This window comes from Ceratotherium simum, chromosome 16 (assembly GCF_057802395.1).
Source record: "Ceratotherium simum simum isolate JZ-2026a chromosome 16, ASM5780239v1, whole genome shotgun sequence".
Classification (NCBI taxonomy): domain Eukaryota; kingdom Metazoa; phylum Chordata; class Mammalia; order Perissodactyla; family Rhinocerotidae; genus Ceratotherium; species Ceratotherium simum.
In genome coordinates, this window is record NC_141915.1 from 9,374,792 (window position 1) to 9,395,178 (window position 20,387).

A 20,387-nucleotide genomic window follows, 5' to 3' on the forward strand; every position below is an offset into this window, starting at 1 on the left:
GGTATATATGATGTATACAAGGTGCCTAGCACCACTAATGGTGGTAGACACGGCTCTTATTAGAAGCACCATGGTGGCAGGAACAGTGTGCATTCGCCTGGGACCTGCTTGACCCAGACACCCTAGGGCCCCTACATGGTATGCCCTGGGGGAGGAAGGATCCCCAAGAGGGAAGGCTCTAGCAACTAGTTCATCCCCACCAAGATGTTCTTGTTAGCTTTGTTTACAGAGGGGGACTCTCCCGTCCTGATCTTTCCTCCACATACCTCTTGCCTCAGAACTTGAGCACATGTCTTATCCACTTTGAGTCTTCAGGACACCTATAGCATTAATCAAAGAATACTGTAAAATAATAGGATGTGTGACTGTGAAAGAGAAGAGTTTGGTATCTGAGAAGGCCTCTTAATGGTGACAGCTATTTCACATGGACCTCGGCCTATTCAGAATAAGGTGCTAGATGCAACACAAGACTGTATGCTCTAAGGAGCAACGCCTTTGAACTGTCCTCTCAACACTAGACCAGTAAAGCGAAATTGTTCTCATGTTACTCTTATATTTTTCCAAATAATTAGAGACAAAAGCTGATGGTGTCTTTAGTGAAAGATCTTGGTTACAAGTTAAGAGGCAATGACTGGCTCATTTAGGTTAAAGAACATGTAATTTATTTGAATGATGTTGGGTTACTTGTGACAATCCAAGGAATAATTGAGCCAGCCAGGGCTTAGGTAGAGTCGGAACAAAGTGCTGAGACCTTCTGGCCTGAGTTTGTGGATCACCCTTCACATGTGTCACCATTACTGTAACTGAGCCGCAGCTCTGCTCAGTCCCAAATCCAAAATTCCTGGAGAGGAGAGCCTGGTTGGCCTCACCTGGGCTCCACCACTGGACCCAGGAGCTGTGTATATAGAGGCAGGGTCAAGTTGAACAGACATGGCTACTGCCAACCTCTTCCCCGCCCCCACACCCCCCAACTAATATGTTCCTTTGGGGTTTTGAACTCAGAGACTCAGTTCAGATCTACTACCCAGCAGCCTTTGGCATCTTGGTCAAATGATTTACTTTAAAAAAAAAAATCAAATGGATAAGCATTTGATGTACTGAAAAAGCATTCTCTTGATGCGGCCTCCCTGCTCTGCCTTTCTGTACCTGAGTTGGAACTCTGGCCGCAGCGCCCTCCTGTCGCCTTGCCCGGTATCCCTAATTGATGCCAGCTGATGTTTCCCAGTCCATACAGCACAAGTGAAGGGGTTTGTGATGGTGAATCCATAGCCTGACTGGAGCCATCCAGAAATCTTTTGACACTTAGTCAGGAGGGAATTGTCAAAACAAGATATCCATAACAGAGTTCCCGACTGTCTTTTCAAAGACACTTGAATTTCTGCCAGACTCCAGACAGCTTCACATTCCCAGGGGTAACACGCGGCACAATGAGGGGATATTTCTTAGCAAATATTGATGCGCCAGAGAATTGGCTTTAAATTATTGACTTGACAACTCATAATAAGCTGCTTTTGATTGCTGATATGAAGGATTATCTATTTACAATTGAATTCTGCTGTTGAATTGTGGTGATTGCTGGGCTGAACTTATTTCAGGGAAGGGAAATGAATAACACTTTAAGAACACAGATGGGGCCTAGAAACTAGTCAGCACTTTCTGTGCAGGAAGCAGCAATAATGGCTGAGTTTTTACATATTCCCTCTAAGGAACGGTATCATCTACAGAGGTTTTTTTGTTTTGCTTTGAGGAGGCGGGGATGGGTTGCTTTTCTGACTCTCTCATGCGACTGGGAGGCCCATAAAGAGCCACTGTGTATCTTTGCCCCCGTTGGACCTGACCCACACTAGGCACTCAGTAAACACTTGTTGGGTTCAGTTCTGTTGTGAGTAAATCCAGCTCTCTCAAGCAAATCTTACCCAAGGCAGTGCCCTTGGTCAGCTGCCCATCGGGACAGCTTGACCAATAAGTCTGACCCTTTTGCTGCGACCTGATTCGCCCTGTGCTGGTGAGATGAGCTCTCACATTGGGTCTCTGTTGACCAAGTGTCGGCCTTACCACGGCCTGGTGGCTGTGACAGAGCCACCTGACGCCCAGTGAGGCCCTCATTCCCCAGATCTCAGAGCCCAGACTCTGGGAACCTGCCTTTCGCTAGGCCTCCATCCAGCTCCTCTGCCCCGTCTCTTGCAGTCTTAATTCCTTTTAATTTCCTGTTTCTAGGCAAGTCCTTTTTTTTCTCATCCCAACCCCCACTCCTCTCAGGTCACCTTACCCTGATTCCTGCTTCCTGCTGAGAATGCTCTCACTCTTTCTGGCCCCCAGATGTCTTTCTCCACACTGTTCTCTTCTCCCACAGTCAGCTACCTTCTCTTTACAGTTGATTCTTTTCAAGTTTTTCTGTTTACACAAAGCATTACCTCTTGTCTGCATTGAAATGGGGTGCCAGCCCAGGGACTGGGGAGATGAATTTTTCCCAGATGGACCCTGGGCCTTCGGGAGACAGGGGTGAATTGCCAGTGTAAGGAAGGTACCTCTCCCCTCCCCATGTCACCTCAGCACAAATCCAGACACACTCAGGGACACTGGGCTTGCCACTCCAGAGAGTCACTTCAGAGAAGACCACAGTTCTTACCTTTAGGAAACTCATACTTTTCAGAATGGAGCCAGTGTTTAGTCAGCACCAGCCATGTGCCAGGCCCTTGGCCATTATGAAACGTCACCTAATCCTCCCGCAGCCTTGGGAAATGTTTGTTACCCCTTGTTAGCCCTGAGGAGGCCAGAATGCAGAGGTTCTGGGTAACTTCTCACTTACGCTAGCAAGGGGCCAGGCTGGAGTCTGCAAGTCCTGCCTCTTTCCCCTGTGCTCTGTTCCTAGACTGTCATCTTGTCAAAAGGCACAAACACAGTCACGGACACATTCAGTCTGAGTCACATAAAGCCGAGATAAAGTTAAGATCTCTTTACTTCAAGTTTTCTTTGTTTTCAGTCAGAATCAAAACAGAGGCAGATTCCAGGCCAATTCTTTGCTTTCTAGTGTATTTCTGTGAGGAGTTGCACGTCACCTCTGCGTCACAGGCCATAGGTTTCCACCTTCATCTGGCAGGACTTCCGTGGCCTGCCCAGGTTGCTTCCTCTCACCCTGAGCCCCGGCTGCCTGAGGACAGCCGAGCTCCACGATGCTCCATCCCGGAGAACGTGGCCATTTGCCCAAAGCCAGTCCTGCTGTTGGCCTCCGGCCTTCATAGGGTTCTCCTGAAGGCATTGTGGGGTGGTTAAGCTCTGAGCCCCCATTTTCTCACCAATAAATAGGGGGAAATTGTTGCTCTACTAGCCTCATTGCCTTGTGGTGGGAATAATATGAGATTTGAGCACTGTAAAACTTTCTGAGCATGTGTACTTCATGGCATAACAGTAACTCCTATTTTTTACTTCTGTTCATGTTTTGCTGCTGTTATTATTTTCATTGTCATTGTCATTATCATTTGTGCCTTCATAGCTAGAGTGCCAGGCTCCCCAAGCTCTGAGTCCCTCTCTGTCCCACGTAGTTGAACATGTTACAGTGCTGGGCACATCACAGCTCCCTCGGGCTTCCTGCACGTCTTCCAGGTGCCCCTTGGGCTTTGCCTTAACCTTCTCCTTCTCTTGCCCGTGACAGACTCCTCAGCCTGTGCCCCTTCCCTGACCTCCCCTTCCTCAAAGGCCTTTCACATGTCGGTTTTCACAGTTTCTCTCACCTGGTGTCCACTTGGCTGTGCTCTGCTTGCCTTTTGACTTCAGCCAGCGTCTCGCCCAGCACAGCTGCCCTTCCTGTGGCTAATAACCGAAACAGATGCTGCCAGATGTTCCACTCTGAACTTCCAACCTTGCCTGGACGCCCGTCACCACTGCTGGGCCTGGGCTAGAATTGGGCTCTCTGTTTCTAAACTAAATGCCACCCAGGTGTTCCTCTGTTTTTGTACCTCTTCCTTCTCTTGTGGAGTGAATGACATTTTATTTCTGTTGTTAAACTGAGAGGCCAGCTCTGTCACAGGACCTTTATGGAGCATCTGCCGTACGCAAGGCACCATTCTTAGGCAAAGGGTTATACAGGAGCAAAAATTATTGTCACCAGAGCTAGCCAGGTATGTTCTAGAAGTTTTATGTACTTCATCTTATTGAATCCCCACAACAAGCTATGAGGTCGGTATTTTTAGGCTTGCTTTATAGACGATGGAACCGAACTCAGAGTGAAGGAACTTTCCCAACATCTCACAACTAGGAAGTGGCAGGTTTGAAGTCCAGTCTCCCTGATTCCCAAACCAGTGCCCTTCCACCACATCAGACTCCACAATCCCTGTTTTTAGAAATTCTATGATCTAAGGAAAGAAATATGAATAAATAATATAAGACTTTACAGATGGAGTACAATCGTTTAAGAGCATTAACCTGGCTGTAAGTGCTTCTCGGACTCCAGGGGAGCCGAGGTCGTTACAGGCTGAGTGGTCTTCGTGGTGGAGTCTGAGCCTCGTTCAGCACCTCCGTCTGGGGATCGGGTGAGGAAGGGATGAGGGTATAAGCAGAGGGGGCAGGAGGAGGTAAGGTCTGTAGAGGAGATGGGGGAGCCTGCTGGAGCCGCAGAGGGAGGGTCACCCACAAACAGAGACAGGAAAGCCTGGAGGGACGGGTTGATGCCAGGTGAGAACAAAACCAAACCCAGCAAATCAGAGGAGACTCAGGCTTTTGCTCGGTGTTTTAATGAAAGCACGAGTAGGGGAAAGTAAAATGCGGAACAATGGGGGGACATAGATTCAAGAGAGGAGAGAACAGAGGCCGTAGACACCCCTCTCCCACCACCCCCACTACTTGGGCAAACCCAGGCCCCCATAATGGCTTTCCCCAGTCCCGCCAAGCTTCTGGGCTGGTTGGAGGAAGGCAGCCAGTGCCCACACCCTGTGGCCACGAGCAAAGCAAACAGGGCAGGTCGAGGCCGAGGGGTGATCTCAAGGGTAACTGCAATTCTCCAGCCATTCCATCTGAAATCAAAATGTAAATATGTTCACCTTGTCTGCACTGCGTCTACTCTTTTCTTAGCTTATTTGCCCAGTAATGGGATTAAAGGGAACATTTACATGAACTTTTGAAAACAAATATTCCAGTTTTGTCTTTTCTCCTGCTTATTCTCCGCCTCAGCTCAGGAGTCTGCTGCAAAACTTCTGTTTGATCAGTGAGAACCACCTGGTTAATACATAAGCAAATGTCACCTATCGAAGGGCTGGACAAAACCCCACAGAAAGACAGGAGTCTTTCACAAATGTCCTCTGGGTCTTTAGAGATTTTTAGCTGTGGGAGGGTTGTTTGTTGGCCCTGAGTCTTCCAGTGTGAAGAACAAGGCAGACAGTAAGAGATTATATGTTTTCGTTCAAAATAACCAACAATAAGAGGCAGCCAGTGTGGGTTTCCTGTGATAAACAAAACCAGATAAAAAGACTTCCACATAAAATTGCCCTTCATATCCCCCTGCCTCCTGCCACCTCACTCCTCCATCCCCCCTGCTCTCCCACCCTGCTTATCTCCCACCTTCCCCCACGGCAGAAGGGGAGAGGTGGCCAGTACAGAGGTCTGCTCTCTCTCTCCCAAGAAGAGCCAGACTCCATGTTCTCTCCTCCCCTCCTCCTCATCAGTAAGTCCTAGGAGCTGTTACCTATGCTCAGCTGTGGCAGAGGTGTTGGCAGCACAGCCTCCGTAATTTGCAGGTTTCCAGTGTTTCACTGGAAAAAAATATGGACCATTAATCCAGATGAACAATCTTCAGAAAACACGACACTGTTCCTGAGAGGCTGTGTTTCATATCCTTTCCCTGTTTGAAAAGGAGTTTGTTTTTTTACATCTTTTTTTAATTGCTATGAGCTGGACTTGTAAATATTGTAAGTGGTTGAGTAACACTCATCTGGTAAACTGACCAAAGGAAATGGACATTTTTTTCCACTCTTGTAACTCTGGCGTCCCAGGCCTGCCCCTGAAAGGGGGCACTTGGGTACTGGAAGGCAACGGCCGTGCCAGGTGCCGGCAGTACCAGGCGCGGGGCTGAGGGAAGCGCGGGGGAAGTGATCCGTGGTCAGGAGCCTCACCAGGTGTTTTTGTGCTGGGCTTAGGGGCAAAGAGCATTCATTGTTTAAGAAGTTGGCGGGTTCCCAGAAGTTCAACTGTCTTTCCTCGTTCTGAAATGTCAAACATTTCCTTAGCTGGGGGATGGATGACTGGACCCCCTGAGGTTTGAGCACTACTCTGAGGCAAAAGAAAGAAGTTCTCTCTTTCACACGTGACTGAATACTATTCAGATTCTTCCCGTGGCCATCGGGCAAGATGGTCTCCTGCGTCCTCTAGCTGGAACCACTTTCGTACGTCTGAAGTGTTGGAGGCTCTTTCCTGCCCATCTTTAAGAACTAGCAAACCCTCTGTGCTCTGTGTAGTGGTGGTGGTGGTGGCTTTTTTTAATGATGCCTTATCTTTTAGTGGTACTTACTGAAGTATTTGTAGATGAAATATATTGGATTCACTTCAAAATAATATACAGGGGACAGGGAGCAGGTGAGGGTAGAGAGAAAACCAGATTGGCCGTGAATCGATCCTTGTTAAAGCTGAGTGATGGGTTCATCACAGGTCCCTATAGTCTTCTGTCTCCTTTTCTATTTGTTTAAATTTTTCCACCATAAAAAGTTGAAGGAGAAAGAAAAGAGAAGAGGAGAAAAAAGAGAAGAAACTCTTTATCCCAGTTTTTCAGCCCCAAGCCTGGGCCTCTCTCCCTGATAAACCCCACACTGTGTCGGGAGTCAGGATCCCCTTGGACAGGCCCCACTGGTGCAGAGAAAGGGACATGGGCCAAGGCGTCAGTCCCACCTTCTCTTACCAGCGGAAGGGCCTTAGGGAAGAGAGTTAGCCTTCTGGAACCTCAGCTTCCTCGGATATGAAACAGAGACAGGAGTTATCTATTGCTGAGAATGAAGTGAGGCAATTCACCCCTGCACTTAATACAGAACCTGGCTCACGTGAATATTCCATGTATGGATGGCTTAGCCCCTGCTGGCTTTAAAAAGGTCCTTGGTTACTCTTTCTGCAACATCACTCCAAGGAGAGAAGGGTGCCAGAGCTGTGATCACATTCCAAGAAAGCCAGACTTCGTAAAGAGAAAGGCTTGCAGCGATAAGGGAGGCAAACACCTTCCCTTTGACCAAAAGAATCCAAAAGGCTACAGTTGGCTTTTGCTTATCACTGTCACTTGCCATCTTAAAATGACTTCCTCAGTTGACCCTCAGTGTATACCAGTTTACTTAAACCTGTTGAAAATCTCCTCCCCAAAGAACCCATGTTTGCTCTGAAAAGGTTTAAAATGTAAAAGTCTTATTTGTCATTGCTCTCAAAGTCCCCCTTTTCAGCTTTGGACAAGAATCCAGTTTATCACGTATTATCAAGTTACTATCTGTGGTGTCAACAGCTGAAAAATGCATTTTCATTTTTCACAGGTATTGTGTACCTTGTCATGCCTTTACGGTGGCCCAATTTGTATAATTCACAGTTTCTGTGATAGAATAATTAGCAGCTTAAAGAGGAACCGTGTATTAATACCAGTTCTGATAGACCCCCCACCTTTCTGCGGACACTGCACTGATGAAGGTCTCCGAAGCCTAGGAGCTTTTCTCTGTCCTCCAGGTGTCTCTCAGTGTTTGTAGACTGGTATTGACCACTTTTTGAATTCTCTCTTTTCTTGGCGTCCTTGACACATTTTCTCAGCTTCTCTCTCCCTATTGACTATTCCTTCTGTGTCTTTCTTATTGGCTCTTCTTGTTCCTTCCAGGTAGCCAATACATTTATTCATTTATATACAAAAGAATGTCTTGTGCCTCTTTTGCGAGCCAGGCTCTGGTCCAGGTACTGGGGATATGGTGGGGAACGAGGCAGACATAGTCCATGTCGTAGATGCTCATGTGACGGGGCGGAGACAGATAGTAACTAACTGAGGACCTGAGTCATGATTTAAGAGGGTCACTGCAGAGACACAGCGGGGACAGTGAGAGCACACTCAATTTGAGGTCAAGAAGGAAGTGACAATGTTACTGAATTTTGGAGGATGAGTAGGGATTAACTAGGCCCAGAGCGGGCAGCACTCTCTGGGCGGAAAGGACAGCATGTGTAAAGGCCGGGAGGCAGGAAGGAGCATGGCATGTTGGAGGAACTGAAGGCCAGGCTGGCTGGAGCACAGGTACAGAGTGTGGCTTCAGGGGTAGCAGGGGCCAGATTGCACAGGGCCTTCTAGGCCACCGTGAAGGGTTTGGGTTTCAGTTTAAGCCATCGGCAAGTTTTAAGCCAGGAAGTAACCTGATCTGATTTCCAGTCCAGCTCAGTTGTAGAGAATGGATTGGGTAAAGCAAGCAGCAGGTCGGTCCAGTGCAGTGACCCGAGGAGGAGATGGTGGTAACTACGAATGCTTTGGGGCCTCTTCCCTTGGACTGCAAGCTTCGTGTGTATGAACTAAAACTAGATGTATGGTTTCTTCTTCCCAGCCGGTCATTGTTCCTGATTTCTTTGTTCTCATCACTTGTTCTCCCATTCTCATAATCACCCTGATCTGAAAATTCAAGGTCACTTTCTGGCCTCTCCTTTGGGCCATCGCAGCCTCTGCCTGGAACCCTTGCTGCACAAGGAGCTTCTTAGCCTCAAGTGCTCTCTCAGCTCTGATCCCGCCTGAGCATCAGTGACAGTGCTTCTCCTTGAAGCACCACTCATCTCCCTTCCTTCCTCAAAAACTCCATCCTCCCCATCTGTAGAGTAAGCCCAGCTCTGGAGTGCTAGCAGATGCCCCCGCGCTCCACCTCAGTCTGTCTGCTTCCTCCATTTCCATGATTTTTTCCCAATATTGCACAATATAAACCTTTCGCCCCAGCCAGGAAGTGGTGGGATTCTTGCCCAGGTGGAGCTTTCGGTCAACCTGAAGATGTTTCTGGAGGCAGAAATGAATGAAAAGATTTGTTTTCCTGGTTCTGGCAAGAAGATGAACGGAGATGATATTCAATCACACACACACACCTTACGACAAGCATCTCGAAATGCTAGATAAAATATTACAACTCCCCCTAAAATGTTCATGCAGAGCTGAATTTACAAGGAAGAAAGGAAATCCCCAGATGAAAGAAATGGAGTGAGAACTGGCAACCAGAACCTAAGTAAATGAACTGATGCTGCGGCTGGCTCATTATCAGCCATGGTGATGTGGAACAGGGCCGGCAGAACTCTGTGGAAGGTTTGCAGACCACAGACAATGTGTCACATCTTCTTTTTCTTTTTTGACAATCCTTTAAAAATATAAAAACCCTTCTTAGCTCACAGATTGTACAAAAACAGACCACAAGCCAGATTGGGCCCATGGGCCAGAGTTTGCCAACCTGATGTAGAGCTTGGGTTTATGTCCACATGAAGACAGGAGAAAAAAATCTTAGGTCCCCGAGAGGGGACACTCTCAAAAGATTGGATCATCAGAGAAATACGATGTATTAGAAAAAATTCGGCCACTGTCACAGGGAGATGACAGGGAAGCTTGCCATATATTCTTAAGTCCTTCCTCAGTATGTATGTATTTATTTATTTATTTATTTATTTATTTATTTATTTATTTTGTGTGAGGAAGATCAGCCCTGAGCTAACATCTGTCACCAATACTCCTCTTTTTTGCTGAGGCAGATTGGCCCTGGGCTAACATCTATGCCCATCTTCCTCTACTTTATATGGGACGCCGCCACAGCATGGCTTGATAAGCAGTGCGCAGGTCCGCGCCCCGGATCCAAACCTGCAAACCCCAGGCCACCAAAGCAGAGTGCGCAAACTTAACTGCTATGCCACCAGGCTGGCCCCCCTTCCTCAGTATTTAAAACCATGGACATAGTGTGCTTACATGGGTTGGGTTTAAAATTTACACTACATGAATTACATGGAACCCTGGGGATCTGTTGATAGAATTTAGGGAACTTAGATGGGAAGGCAAGTTGCGTTCTTATTTTCACTAATCGCTAATTGAGATTTAGCATTTTCTTCAATTAAGAACGTAGGCAGCAGGGGCCAGCCCAGTGGCATAGTGGTTAAGTTCGCGTGCTTCATTTCGGCGGCCCGGAGTTTGCAGGTTTGGATCCCAGGTGTGGACCTACTCGCTGCTCATCGAGCCATGCTATGGTGGTGTTCCATATACAAAATAGAGGAAGATGGGCACAGATGTTAGCTCAGGGCCAATTTTCCTCACCAAAAAAAAAAAATCATAAAAAAGAAAGTAGGCAACAAACCACAGAGGTATTGTTAGTACTTGTGACTGTCACCCATGGAAATCACAGATATTTTCACATCAAGGTATAGTGCATGTATTATTATCTCAGAACTTAAAAAATATTTTAATAAGCATGTTTCAATATAATTGGAAATTTTAAAACATATTTCTAAATAATTATTGGGCCAAAGAAGAAATAGATGAAAAATTTTAAATAGTTAGAATTTAGAAACTAACAACAATGAAATTATTTGATATCAAAACTTGTAGGTTCAGAGGGGTAACATTTAGAAGAAAGATGGAAAATGAATGAGCTAACTTTCAATTCAAGAAGTTAGAGAAGGAACAACAAAATAAATTCAAAGAAAGTCTATGAATAGTAGGATTAATAAAAATAAATGCAGAAATTAAGAAAACAAAATAAACAGATGATCAACAAGGTCAAAACTTGTTCTTGGAAAAGGTTAATAAAAAGAGGCACACTTGTGGCGAAGCTAGTCAAGAAAAAGAATGCACAGGGGCCGGCCCCGTGGCTTAGCGGTTTAGTGCACATGCTCCGCTGCTGGCGGCCCGGGTTCGGATCCCGGGCGTGCACCGACGCACCGCTTCTCTGGCCATGCTGAGGCTGCGTCCCACATACAGCAACTAGAAGGGTGTGCAGCTATGATGTACAACTATCTACTGGGGCTTTGGGGGGGAAAAATAAATAAATAAAAATTAAAAAAAAAAAAGAATGCACAAGTAAGTGGTGTTAGAAATGAAAAAGACATAGATACAGCCACGCCAAGCACTATCATAGAAGCTGGGGATGCAGCGGTCAATAAAATAAAACTCCATACTCTGTGTCAGTTCTGTCCAATAGAACTTTCTGTGAGGATGGAAATGTTCCTTATTGTCTCTGTCCAACATGGTAGCCATTGGCCACATGTGGCTCTTAAGCGCTCAAAATATGGTTAGTGCAACAGAGAAACTGAATTTTTAACTTTAATTTTAATTAATTGAAATTTAAATAGCCTATTGTGGCCAGTGGTTATCTAGCTAGTAAGATCAATAATGTGTTAATGTCTTCTGATAAGAGAATAAGTTGTTGAACTCTTGGGACCCTGACCTTTCCAGAAACAGGTCCTCAATCTGAGGTGGGCAGTCCTGGAGGCCAAATAACCACGTGATCCTGTGCGTTTGACTCACTGGTTACTTCATAGAGCGTTTTCATGTGCTTGGTCTCATCAGCTCCTCACTTCCCTCTCGGGGCCTCAGCAGCTCGGGGACCTTCAGTAAGCAAACGTTTATGGGGTGGTTACTTTGTTGTAGTAGCCACTCTGTTTCTGGTATGCCACGACCATGCGGGCCTCTGGTGCCCAGCCGTGGTCAGCGCTCATTACACATGGCTAAGGGAAGTAGAAGACAGGGAGCTCACTGAGCGAAGGGCCCGCTTCATCAGCATCAGCCGATGGAATGGGCACTAATACATGCAGGAGCTGCAGAGGTGGGGCGGGCTGGCACTGGGAGCAGACAAAGGAGCAGACTGGCAGGGAGGGCTGGTGCTCTCCTTTGTGTCCCCCAGCCAAGAATTTTAGGAAATAAAACCAGAAAGTCGTAATATAAAAAATATATATGAAGAAAAATCCGTGTATTGGATATTTTTACAGATGGTGACATAAGTATCTTGGGCATAAGAAGAAAAGGCAAAGCCACGTGGATAGTGGAGAAAATGGACTCTAGAATTAATATTTCTTTGTAAACTCAGAAGTTTACTTTATCGATGCCTCATCAGTGCAAACGGAAAACAGGGCCAAGCTGCTGGGGAAGCTGGAGCCAGGGGCTGCGCGTGCACACCCCTCCCCGCCCCAGTGCCAAGTGGGGATCCCTGCCCAGGTCCCCCCCAGTCCTGCTGTCAGGAGCCCTGGCACTTTGCTGGCACAACTCCCGAGGTGGTGAGGGCTAGTCCCAGTTTCCCTGGAGCCCTCCCTTCTGCACCCACCAGCCTGCAAAGCCAAAGCTGTGCAGCAGCAGCGCCCCAGGGCTGCTGCCACACCCCACACCCCAACACTTGAGCGCGCACGCACACTTGCTGGGGCACGAACTGAAGGCTTAGAGCGTGCGGACGCACTGGAGAGCTGCATCCGCTGCCTCTCGGAAGATGCCTAATAGGATGTGCAATGCTTTTTTGGTGGGGATCATTAAAGGGGTCTTTTGTGCTTCTGTTTTTCAGGGATGATTATGGTGATTTTATTGCTGCTCGTGGCTATTGTGGTCGTTGCAGTCTGGCCTACCCAGTAGTGGCAATAAAGGGACCACCAGCCGTGACCTACCAATGATGGAGAAAGCTCAGCGCCCTTTTGGTACACGAAAGCTGCTCTCAATAAATTCCCCCAAAGCTCAGAACTCGCGATGTGCGTTGTTTCAGTAAAGACGAATAGCATGGCTGCTCTGGAGAGCTGCCTGGAGCATCAGGCCCAGTGTGGCCCTTTGGGTTTCTACCCTGGTCATTTTGGTGCTAGCCAAGGTCCCTCAGATGGTCTCTGCCCCATGGCTGCCAGTGGATTCCAGCCCCTAGCAGTGTGCTGGGCGTTCCAAGGGGTACCATGTTAATAGGCCGTCTGTAATCTCGAATGTCTGGTCTCCTTGGGGAAGTCACATGCCTACATGAGAAACGAGGGAACAGCCAAGGCCATGTGCGTCCAGGCAGGGAGGAAGGAGTGACACGAGGGCCATGTGGAAGGGGTGGCCACACAGGCACGTGTTTGCCCAGGTCACACTCCTAGGGATGCTTGCTGCCATTGCTGAGAAATAGTTCTGAACTGTGCCGTGGGAACTGCCTTCAGACCTGAAAGCACATTTTTTTCCATTTCCTCAAGGATAGTAAACCCATCTTCCAGGGCTGAAATAGCTTTATAAGCAGCCAGAATCAAGTCTGTTGAATCAGGTGGGTGGGGTGGGAAGTGACTGGGCTGGAAAGTACTGTTTAGGGTCCAGAGAAAGGTGGGATTATGAAAGCAGCAACGCCTGTGTTTGGCTCCTAAACTGGCTCTGTCAACCCCATGTGTGTGAGTGTACACAGTGCACATATGTACGCGTGCATGTAGGAAAAGGGGCAGACAGATGGGGGAGGCCTGCAGAGGCTGCCAGGCCCCGGGGAGTATCAGTGAGTCCTGGGTTAGCAGGGGCAGAGGGCGCCTCTCTCGTCTCTGTGTAGAAAGCAGGCTGGGCCAGCGGCCTTGCTGTGTCCTCCATGGAGAAAGGGGAAGGAATTATGGTTGATGATGGTCAGTTTTCAAAGCACAGGATTTCACTGAGGAAAAGGAGACAACGGGCCTGTGGGAGGGGAGTCCTGGGTGCTCTCCTGTGGATTTCCCTGATAAAGAGGGCCTGACCCGACCCCCCATGGACAGAGACAGACACAGGAGAACCGCGGTGCAGCCTGGCGCAGTAGTGTTTCCTAGGAGCTGGAGACCTAAGCCTCTGCAGTACTGGGAAGACCTGGGGGCCCGATGCCCAGCACTCAGTCATGGGGGAATCATGACTTCCTGTGCTTGGTAAGTCGATTGTTTAGAGGGCAGCAACCGTCTTCCCCATAGCTCTTCCCCAGAGGGGCTGGGTCACTTCAAGGCCCCACCTGAGCAGTCCTTCCATCGCTGAGTGTGTGGTGGTGACACATGCTTCTCTCCTGTGAGAGGCGGTCTAGCCTTGGACCTGCCCAGGTTCACACTTGGACTCTGCTCCGTAACGGCCAGAACATACAGGAACAGCCTGGATCCATCCCAGACATAGGTGTCTTCTGCTGCACGTTCATAGAGGTCATCTAGGGGCTCGGATGACATCTCACTCCAGAACCAACCCTGATGGGGCAGCCACTGCGGGCTCTGGCAGGGGAAAAGGGGACGGTGGAAACCCTCACCCCAGCAGTGGAGTGTTCCACCCAGAAGGGAAGCCGTGGCCTCTGCTCACAGCTCACTGACCGGGACGGGTCACAGGCCCTGCTCAACCACAAGGGACCAGCAAGTGCCCAGAAGGCAGAGAGCCTGAACCAGGTGGTGAACGGCCCCAGTGATGACCACACCACTTACCAGCTATGTGACCCTGGCAGGGTACCCCTTCTGTCCCTCTGTTTCCTCTTCTGGAAAATGGAAAGAAGATTTCCTACCTCAGAGGGTTGCTTTGAGGATTAGATGAGTTGGCATGTGTAAGCACAGAGCATACTGCTCAGCTTAGCTGAAAAGGATTCTTCCTTTAACCCAAGTCTCTACCCAGTGGGCCAGAAGGTCTCCACGTCCAGAGCTCGGGGATTCTATCACATGCTTTCAACCTGGCACAATAGAGCAACCTGTTGTGAGGACCTGAGAGTGTGCCTGGGCGGAGCAGAGGCGCTCCTGTCTGTGTGGACCCTAATTCCGCTGACCTCCAGGGGCGGCCAACAAACAGACCAAGGGTAGGCCTTGTGATGGTGAGCCCTGGGAGCACATTTAGCAGAATGGCCAGGGCCATGTTTAGATGGGAGGTGGCAAAGGGATGACAAGGTGAGAGCTGGGGCAGCTATAAGCATGAGCCGTGCTGTCAGGGACCTGGACTGCAGAGCGAAGGAGAGGAAACGGGAGCAGGCTTGCTGAAGACGGGCATGTTCCCGAAGGAGAGGGGTCGTGCTGGGTGGGGGGGCCAAGGGCTTTTGGATGGTAGGGTGCCCTGGGATGCATCTTCCTTGAAGTTGACGAGGGGGGTGGTTGCTAACAGATCACCCAATGGAGGGTAAAGAATCCGCAGGGCCACGGCTTCCAGTCTTGTCCTGTGAAACCCCAAATCTGTATAAACAAGTGTCTCCTTGGAGTCCCCCGCTTTGGGGCCCATGGGAGGTGGCAGTGAGGTCTGTTTGACTTTCTCACCTCCTCTTGACTTGCTCAGCACGGAGCCCCGGCAACTCGTGGGGCGTCTTTGAACCAGAGCCATGGCGTCCTGGCTCAGCCACATGGAAAGGCCTTTTCAAGCCAAACACTGAGCCGATGTCTGCACACAGCAGCTTCTGTTCTTTTGACTGAGTGGGCTCTAGGCCCGGCCCCAGCCCTGCTAGCTGGGTGACCTGGACAAGTGACTTCACTTCTCTGGACCTGCAGGCACGGGAGGGGGATGAAAAGCTGCCCAGCTTAGACTGAGGACCCACCGTCCAAGCCTTGGGCAGTACCTGGCCGGAGGGTAGGACGGTGCCGGGCAGGAAGGCTCCCCCTTTCCTTAGCTTCCTCGGGGGTGGGCTTCTCACGTGAGACACCCGCCCACACCAAACCCCCAAGGGCAGACCGAGAGTGGCAGAGCACACCCACGTGGCTGAAATGAGCCTCTTTGGGGATCTGTTGCATCAAGAGCCACCCTGGAGTAACGTAGCTGACCTAAAGGTGGCATTTTCCAGCTTGGTTTGGCAAGGGCTGGTTCTCCCTCTCAAAGATGTCAGGACCGTGGTCCTGGGTGGCCCGCAGGGCTCTGACTCAGTCGTGTGAGCAGTGAGACCTCCTCTAAGCATAAAGAAGCAAGACAGGCCTTAGCACCCATCACCTTGGGTGCTTTTTCAGTGAAAATAAACTTTATTAAAACAACAGTATAAGTATTGTTTAACTTAACTGATTATTAATTATAAGCATTTTAAGTCTGGATACCATATAAAGAAATCCAGAGAGCTGGTTACAACTGGTACTTTTGTTCCGTTGAAACTTTATTATTATTAATAACCATAACTAAAGCTTAGTTTTCATCAGCTCCAGGACGATATGCTCCTTTCAAGACCTCCTGGGCCCTGGCGGATGCCTGAACTCTCCTTCCACGAGGCTGCTGTGGACTTGCCGACTGCCTTCTGCTTCTAGAACTGTAGGTTCTCTCCTGACTAGTCAGAGGGAAGAGCCGGCCTGTAGCTGAGTTTTTCCTCCCGGTCAGCAAGGTGGGCCTCGGCTTCCTTAGCACCCTTCCTCCCTGCAGCCTCAGCTTCGGGGTTACACGGAGAGCTCTTTGCGTAGACTAGTTAAAGATCCTCTTTTATCCAGTTGGGTTTTCTAACCTAGCCCTGCTGAAGTTAAGGGTTTTTTCCCCCCTTATTTTAAAAATAAGGACCAAGACTGGTCTTTCCTCTGATTGCTTCGTACAACTTCAGACTTCCTCCCCACTACATGCCAATAACAAGAAGCATTTACCTCTTTCCAGAAATGACTTGCTGTCCTGTTGAGTCTCCAGTTTGATGAAGTAGTGAGTCAAGGCGTCCACAGACTGCATTTCTCACTGGCTCTGTTCAGCCTTTCACTCCCAGTTTTTCTTGGCATATTTCTTCTGTCTTTATTTAGTCTTAAAAGAGCATGGAAAGAGATGTCTGTTCAACAAAATCTGAAACCTAGGAGTGTCTGTGCGGTGAGCGGGCAGTCTCCATCCCGCGGCACTGTCTCTGGGGGCCGGGGAGGGAGGGCTCTACGGATGCGCAAGCCTCCTGGAGAGTTGGCCGAGCCTGGGGTGCTCTTCGCCAGCAGGGTCCGGGCTTTTGACTGGACGCACTGGACCCTGAGTTCCTGGTGGGGATCACTCAGCTTCCTTGTGCCCCAGCATTCTGGTCCCTAAAATAGACTTTTCCAACCACCTTGGGCCAGTACTTAGCAGCCACCCAGCTTATTTATTTCCTGCACTGAGTTTGGTAGATGTCGGTGCCTTCTCTCCGCAGCTAGTGGAAGGCCCTGGGACGCTACTCACAACCCATGTTCTCAGGGGTCTCTGATCAACAGTGTTTCCTTCAGGCCAGGGCCTGGGGCCGCAGCTGCTGTGGTGTGAGTGGTGGAGTGGCTGTACTGGAGTCCCAGAGGAAACAAGGCTTCTCTCACAGCCAGACAACTTTCTTATAAAGGACAGGAAACAGCCACATCGTGAAGGTCCCTGAGAACTGGCCCCTTGACCTGGAATGACCACGCTGAGTCCCACCCCCAAGGGCAGCACAAACCTCTTAGGCCCAGCCTCTCAGCAGGTCTGAAGTCCTGCAGATGGTCCAGCAGGGTCTGAACTGGCCTTGGGGAGAGCCGAGGACTGCAGAAGAGGCTGTCTTTCTCTGTAGTCTGTCCCTGCCCACCCAGTGTCAGGCACTATCATTCTGGCAGGGACTTACCCCTGAGACTGACTGGGACACTGGGACCCTGCCCTGGCTTTGACCCCTGGTTCTGTGAGCACAGCTCCCGTTCCTCAGAGCCAGCCCCCTTGGGGAGGCTGGGCTGGCCCTGTTTCTTCCTGAGAAGCTACAGGGATCTCAGTCAGCTCTCTGCGCAGCAGGGAGAGGGCTCTCGGGGGCCAGTTGAGTCTTCCAGGGGCCGGACCAGGCCCATCGCAGAGACTTGTCTTCGAAACAGCTGGGTGCAGAAATTGTAGCTTCCTGGTGACAGTCGGCTCCACTTTGCATGGCAACACAACATGTTCCTAATGACTGAATTGTTTATTTAATAAAGAAATCACAACCATTCGGAGGTTTAAATATAGCTTCTCAGAAACCCAGTGAGCTCAGCTCCTGGTGGCTGCGTGGCGCTGGCACCAGCCCAGTCCCTACACCGCACGAAGCCTTCAGCAGTGGCTTGAAAAAAATTCTTGAATTTCACTAACCCTGTTGTCTTTCCTTCCGAGTCTCTTAGTGGCTTTGAATAGAAGAAACTGGTTATGTGAAAGGCAAAACCTCTACTCGCAGGTTCTGAATCCGATGGGGGAAGTTCAAAGGTGCCCTCGGCCCTGCTGTTGATTTGGCGCACATGTCTTTGCGCTGTCCCTGGGTCCCCCTGACCTGGAGCCCCAGGGAGCAGCACAGATGGATCCCTGGGATGGTTTCTTGGTGACTGAAATACAGAATGTCCCATTGAGAGCCTTTTAGCTCAAAATTGCATTCGGAGCCAGCAAGCCCCTAGGACTTTACAAGCAAAGTTGCCCTTTTCCTGTCTCTTTTGGGGTAGTTGGGGGCTCTGTCTCAGGCTTTGTGAAAAACCCAGGGCTCTGTCTGGCTGGGGCGTTCTTAGACCAGAAGCCATATTCCTTAAGTGGCCTGCCAACCATCCTTCTCCCTTCCCTCCCCGCATGCCCACCACCCACAGCTCAGGCCACCAAGAAAGACCGGGAGACAGAGAACAGTGTACAAGAGTTTATTTAATTGATATCTGAATTTAGTTCTATCATGTGGGGCCCACATTACAAGTTCCAGCTGGGTCCATTACAACTCTAACAAAAAAAAAAAAAAAAAAGAAAAACAAAAAAGAAAGAAAATCCACAACTTTTTCCATGTCATTAAATATATTCATATATAATAACCATAATATATTAGTATGCATTGGAAAGGAACACTGACCCAAACAATATGTCATGGTCACAACTAAACATTTACAATTCTGAGTGAACAGAACTCTGGGACGCAGGGGGAGCTGAGGGAGGATGGGAGGTGCACTGGGGAGCAGGGAATGGGAAGAGATGTCCAAGGACACGAGGAGTGGGGCTGGCTTGGTTTTGACAGGGGGCCAGGCCCACAAGCCCACATTTTGATACCCCTAGGGTATGGCATGGCTGTGGCCATGAACCGTGGCCCAGTAGCCCCATCGATGAGTCTAATTTGTTCACTCTCCAGGCTCCCTCAGGGAGGAGGTGGGGGGCTTCCTTTGCGAGTTGAGACTTTAACATTTTTCAGTTTCCTAAAGGGACATACCATTTACCAATCTCTCAAGGTCTCCTTGATATCAGTCTGGTTCCAACCTTGGGGAAAACCCCAGAAAGCCTGTACCCATTTCCTGCATGCTACTGTGGAGGCAGAGTTCCAGGAGGTCGCTGGGGCCTTGGGGCAGCTCCCAGCCTCCCTGACTTGGACTGTAGGTGTCCTTCCCATTTGTCAGAACCTGAAGATGCAGCCTCCTACCCCGCCTTCTCAGGACAGAAGCCACAGCCTGCAGGGAGTCCCGGGGGCCGCCCCACATCCTCCCCGCTTCCCTCCACCCCAATCTTAGCGTTATTGTGTGTCAGCAAAGCAGGCTCTCGACTCGCAGGGGTTCCAGACCACCCAGCAGGTAAGAAAAAGGACAACTGGGGAGTGTTTTTTTAAAAAAAAAAAAAAAAGACTAATCTGGTATGTTTTTCTTCAAACACCTACATATCACAACTCTGGTTAATACACTCTTCAAAATCAAAATCTAGTTCCATTTTACACCCCTTCCTAACTGTACAAACCAGAATACCTCAATTCCTATTCCCAGTTCCCCCTGGGGAGGGGCAGAGGTGGAAGTGGGGTGCTTCCCCAAGGATGGGTCCTCACTGCTGAAGTTGGTGGCTGGATTCAGAGGAGCGGGGGGCTGGGTTCTGGCTGGGCCTGTGAGATGGGGAAGGCAGCCTGCGATGACCGAAGTCCCAACAGTGTCCTCACCCCGACCTGGCTGATCTGGCTGCCCTGTCACTTTCCCCAGGGGCCAGGCCACTGGGTGGATGGGACAGCCTCTGCTCTCCGGGTGCTGAGCAGGAGGGTGAGGCTGGAGGCTCGAGGCTGGCTGAACTGAAAGCAAGATGCATTGTTGCTTGGCAGGCCGCTGGCTCCAGAGCTGGGACCTCAGATACCACCAGTGTAGACCCCTCAGTGGACATGGGGTGAGACTCAGACCCAGGGTGGGAAGTGGTGGGGCTGCTACAGCTCTTCTGGGCTGGGCAGAGAAGGCAGGCCAGGATAAACAGACAGGACAACTGCCCTAGCCCAGTGCCTTTTGATGACTGTGGGCCAGCAAATGCCGAGGCCTCCAAGATGCCAATGTGGTGCTCTGCAAACCATGCTGGACATCAGAGGAGGGCTGGCTGACTGGAGAGTGGTCCCCATGCTCCTGGCCTTGGGCCCAGATTCAGGGAAGACAATTACCCCTTCCTAGGGCAGTTCTGCCTTCTCCCTGCCCCAGTGAGCATCTCTGCCAGTCTCTCCTGGAATCCCTCCAAACACCCCCAGGCAGCCAAACGTCCTTCCTCTGAAGTCTTAAGCTCAGCCAAGGCCTGCCTTCCTTGCCTTCCTGGAACCTGGGGTTTCCGGGGCTGCCTGTGGCGAGTGTACACCCATCCTCACCCGCCACTCTTGCTGCCACCTCTGAAGGTGCTGTTG

At 49.7% G+C, this 20,387-nt stretch overlaps 1 protein-coding gene across 3 annotated transcripts in view; it reads left to right on the plus strand.

The window, feature by feature from the left end:
* The window catches only part of STX8 (syntaxin 8), a 241,991-nt gene extending 229,301 nt beyond the window's left edge, over window positions 1–12,690 (plus strand). Inside the window, exon 9 of one of the 3 annotated variants that reach the window (XR_015554624.1) lies at window positions 12,495–12,690. Coding sequence is in view for 1 of the 3 variants with exons in the window: in XM_014789508.2 (XP_014644994.1) it covers window positions 12,495–12,562 (68 nt within the window). In the remaining 2 variants the exon portion in view is untranslated. The remainder of the gene's footprint in view (window positions 1–12,494) is intronic. The other 2 variants (XM_014789508.2, XM_087440423.1) reach the window with 2 other exon arrangements.
* The last annotated feature ends 7,697 nt before the right edge of the window (window positions 12,691–20,387 follow it).